The following is a 4439-nucleotide window of genomic DNA, read 5'->3' as shown; positions in this document are numbered from 1 at the left end:
GGTGATCGGTCTGCCAATGGTGATAGGTCTGCCAATGGTGTCGGTCTGCCAGCCAATTGTCGGTCTGCAATGGTGTCGGTCTGCCAGTGGTGGCCGGTCTTGCCCGGTGGTGTCGGTCTTCTTGTGGTGATAGGTCTTGCCGTGGTGTCGGTCTGCCGTGGTGTCGGTCTGCCAATGATAGGTCTGCCAATGGTGTCGGTCTGCAATGGTGTCGGTCTGCCATGGTCGGTCTGCCATGGTGTCGGTCTGCCAATGGTGTCGGTCTGCCTGGTGTCAGTCTGCCAATGGTGTCAGTTTGCCAGTGGTGTCGGTCTGCAATGGTGTGGTCTGCCGTGTTGGTGATAGGTCTTACCGTGGTGTCGGTCTGCCAGCGAGTGTCGGTCTGCCAATGGTGTCGGTCTGCCGTGTCGGTCTGCCAGCCAGTGATCTGCCGTGGTGTGGTCTGCCAATGGTGTCTCTGCCGATGGTGATCGGTGCCGTGGTGTCCGTGCTTGAATGGTGTCGGTCTGCCAGCGGTGATAGGTCTGCCAGTGGTGTCGGTCTTACGGCCAATTGATGGTCTGCCGTTGGTGATAGGTCTTACCCGTGGTTGATAGGTCTTGCCAATGGTGTTAGGATGCACCCGTGGTGATGGGTCTGCCGTTGGTGTCGTGCCAATGGTGTCGGTCTGCCGGCGGTGATAGGTCTGCCGTCGGTGATTTGGTGTTGATAGTTCTTGCCAATGGTGATCGGTCTGCCGGGCGGTCGGTCTGCCAATGGTGTCGGTCTGATTGACGGTGTGGTATGCCGTGGTGTCGGTCTGCCAATGGTGTTCTGCCGTGGTGTCGGTCTGCCAGCGGTGTTGGTCTGCCATTGGTGTCCGGTCTGCCGTGGTGTGATGGTCTGCCGTATTGTCGGTCTGCCAGCAGGAATTGATAGTCTGCCGTTGATTGATAGGTCTTGTGGTGTCGGTCTGCCAGCCGGTGATCGGTCTTGCTAGTGAGGTGTAGGTCTGCAATGGTGTCGGTCTGCTGCTGGTGTCGGTCTGCCATTGGTGTCGGTCTGCAGCCAGTGTCGGTCTGCAATGGTGTCGGTCTGCCAATGGTGTCGGTCTGCCATTGGTGTCGGTCTGCAATTGGTGTCGGTCTGCCAGTGGTGTCAGGTCTGCCAATGGTGTCGGTCTTCTGTAGTGTCCGGTCTGCAATGGTGTCAGTTGCCGCAATGGTGTCGGTCTGCCAATGGTGTCGGTTCTGCCAGCCAGGTGTCGGTCTGCCTGTGGTGTCGGTCTGCAATGGTGTTAGGTGCCAGCCAGGTGTCGGTCCTTGCGGCAATTGTTCGGTCTGTGGTGTCGGTCTGCAATGGTGTGGTGCCCATTGGTGTCGGTCTGCCGAATTGATAGGTCTGCCATTGGGTGATAGGTCTTGCCAATGGTGATAGGTCTGCCAGTGGTCGATGGGTCTTGCCAGCCAGTTGGTGGGTCTGCCAGTGGTGTCGGTCTGCCATTGGTGTCGGTCTGCTGTGGTGTTAGTCCGCAATGGTGATCGGTCTGCCGTGGTGTCGGTCTGCCCGTGGTCCGGTCTGCCAGCGGTGATAGGTCTGCCAGAGGTGTCGGTCTGCCAATGTTGATAGGTCTGCCTGTGGTGTCGGTCTGCAATGGTATTAATTCTGCCGTGGTGTCGGTCTTGCAGTGGTGTCAGTGCCAGTGGTGTCGGTCTGCCGTGGTGTCTGGTCGCCATTGGTGTCGGTCTGCCAGCCAGTGTGGTGGTCTGCCAGCGGTGTCGGTCTGCAGCCGGGTGTCGGTCTTATGGTGTCGAGTCCCATTTGGCGTGGTGTCGGTCTGCCAGTGGTATAGGTCTGCGGCGTGGTGTCGGTCTGCCAATGGTGTCAGTTTGGTGTCGGTCTGCCAGCCAGTTGATCGGTCTGCCCGTGATGGTGCTGCCAATGGTGTCGGTCTGCCAGTGGTGTCGGTCTGCCAGTGCAGTGTCGGTCTGCCTGTGGTGTCGGTCTTACCCGTGGTGTCGGTCTGCCATAATTGTCCGGTCTGCAGGTGTCGGTCTGCCAGTGGTGATAGGTCTCCTTGGCCGTGTGGGTCTGCTGGTGATAGGTCTTGCGTGGTGATAGGTCTTACCCAATGGTATCGGTCTGCCAGCAGGTGTCGGTCTGCCGTGTGTTCTGCGCGGGTGTCGGGTCTGCAATGGTGTCGGTCTGCCATTGGTGTCGGTCTGCCGTGGTGTCGGTCTCCTTTATGTCGGTCTGCAATGGTGTCGGTCTGCCAATGGTGTCGGTCTGCAATGGTGTGGGATTACCAGTGTCGGTTCTGCAATGGTGTCGGTCTGTTGGTGTCGGTCTGTGGTGTCGGTCTGCCAATGGTGTAGTCTGCCAGCCAATTTCGGTCTGTGTCAGTCTGCCAGCGAGTGTCAGGTCTGCCATTGGTGTCGGTCTGCCAATGGTGTCGGTCTGTGGTGTGGGTTGAATGGTGTCAGTCTGCCATTGGTGTCGGTCTTGGGTGTCGGTCTGCCAGCGAGTGTCGGTCTGCCAGCGGTGTGTCTGCATTGGTGTCGGTCTGCCGCCAGTGTGGTCTGCCAGTGGTGTGGGAGTTGCCCAATGGTGTCGGTCTTGCCAGTGTCGGTCTGCCATTGGTGTCGGTCTGCCAATGGTGTCAAGTCTGCCGGTGTCGGTCTGCCAATGGTGTCGGTCTGCCAATAGTGTCCTGTCTACCAATAGTGTCGGTCTGCAATAGTGTCCGGTCTCCAGCCAGGTGTTAGGTTCTGCCAATGGTGTCGGTCTGCCAGTGGTGTCCGGTCTGCAATAGTGTCGGTGCAATAGTTCTGCCAATGGTGTGGTCTGCAATGGTGTCGGTCTGCCATTGGTGATGGTCTGCCCGTAGTGTCGGTCTGCCAATGGGTGATGGATCTTGCCAGTGGTGTCGGTCTTGCCATTGGTGATAGGTTCTGCCATGGTGTCGGTCTTGTGGTGTCGGTCTGCCCGTGGTGTCCGGTCTGCCGTGGTGTCGGTCTGCCAATGGTGATAGGTCTTCCGGTGTCGGTCTGCTTGGGTGTCTGCCTGGTGTCGGTCTGCCAATGGTGTCGGTCTGCCATGGTGTCCAGTCTGCCGTGGTGTCGGTCTGCCAATGGTGTCAGTCTGCCGTGGTGTGGTCTGCCCCTGGTGTCGAGTCTGCAATGGTGTCGGTCTGCCAATGGTGTCGGTCTGCCATTGGTGTCGGTCTGCCATTGGTGTCCGGTCTGCCAGCCAGTGTCGGTCTGCAATGGTGTCGGTCTGCAATGGTGTCGGTCTGCCAATGGTGTCGGTCTGCCGTGGTGTCCGGTCTGCCATGGTGTCGGTCTGCCAGGTTATCGGTCTGTGGTGTCGGTCTGCCAGTGGTGATCGGTCTGCCATTGGTGATAGGTCTGCCAAGGTGTCGGTCTCCACCTTGTGGTGTCGGTCTGCCAGCCAGGTGTCGGTCTGCCGTGGTGATGAGTTCTGCCATTGGTGTCGGTCTGCAATGGTGATGGAATGCCTTGTGGTGATAGGTCTTGCCCGGTGGGTGTCGGTCTGCATTGGTGGGTCTTCCGGTGTGCCAGCCGGTGTCGGTCTGCCAGTGGTGTCGGTCTGCCATTGGTGATCGGTCTGCCAATGGTGTCGGTCTGCCAGTGGTGTAGGTCTGCCCAGCGGGTGATAGTCCTTGCGGGTGTCGGTCTGCTGTGGTGTCGGTCTGCCAGCCAGGTGTCGGTCTGCCAGTGGTGTCGGTCTGCCAGCAGGTGATAGGTCTGCAATGATAGGTCTGCATGGTGTCGGTCTGCCGGGTGTCGGTCTGCCAGTGGTGTCGGTCTGCCAGCCGTGGTTGCTGCTGTGGTGTGGTCTGCGTGGTGATCGGTTCTGCGTTGTGTGTCGGTCTGCAATGGTGTCGGTCTGCCCGTGGTGTCGGTCTTGCCATGGTGTCGGTCTGCCAGCGATGGGTCTTGCGGCGGGTGATAGGTCTGCCAGTGGTGTCGGTCTGCCGCAGTGTCGGTCTGCCAGCCAATTGATAGGTCTGCCGTGGTGTCGGTCTGCCAGCGGGTGGTGGGTTCTGCAATGGTGTTGGTATGCTGCGGTGATCGGTCTGCCGTGGTGTCGGTCTGCCAGCGGTGTCGGTCTGCAATGGTGTCGGTCTGCCGTCGGTGTCGGTCTTGCTTTTGTGGTGTCGGTCTGTTATTGTCGGTCTGCCATTGGTTGATGGATGCTGCCGTGTTGGTGGTCTTGCCAGCCGGTGTCGGTCTGCCAGTGGTGTGGTTGGGGGTTGTCGGTCTGCAGTGGTGTTCGGTCTGGGGTGTCGGTCTGTTGTGTGGGTCTGTGTGGTGTCGGTCTGAATAGTTGTTAGGTTTGCTGTGGTGTCGGTCTGCCATTGGTGTGGTTCTGCAATTGGTGTTAGTCTGCAATGGTGTCGGTCTGTGAGGTGTCAGTCTGCCAGTGTCAGTCTGCCA

The 4439-nt window shown here is 59.1% G+C and overlaps 1 protein-coding gene across 1 annotated transcript; it reads right to left on the bottom strand.

Annotated features, from left to right (window-relative positions):
• Positions 1-1781: 1781 nt before the first annotated feature.
• On the bottom strand, positions 1782-4361 carry LOC121863185. The gene is made up of 3 exons (XM_042361667.1): positions 3732-4361; positions 2108-3153; positions 1782-1971 (listed from the first exon to the last, which is right to left on the bottom strand). Exons 1-3 carry the CDS (start codon positions 4359-4361, stop codon positions 1782-1784), a joined length of 1866 nt encoding a protein of 621 aa, XP_042217601.1.
• Positions 4362-4439: the final 78 nt, after the last annotated feature.

Source organism: Homarus americanus, unplaced genomic scaffold (assembly GCF_018991925.1).
Source record: "Homarus americanus isolate GMGI-L3 unplaced genomic scaffold, GMGI_Hamer_2.0 scaffold60004, whole genome shotgun sequence".
NCBI classification, from domain to species: domain Eukaryota; kingdom Metazoa; phylum Arthropoda; class Malacostraca; order Decapoda; family Nephropidae; genus Homarus; species Homarus americanus.
Note: the sequence above shows the minus strand (reverse complement) of the source record. Positions and strands in the feature narration are given on the sequence as shown.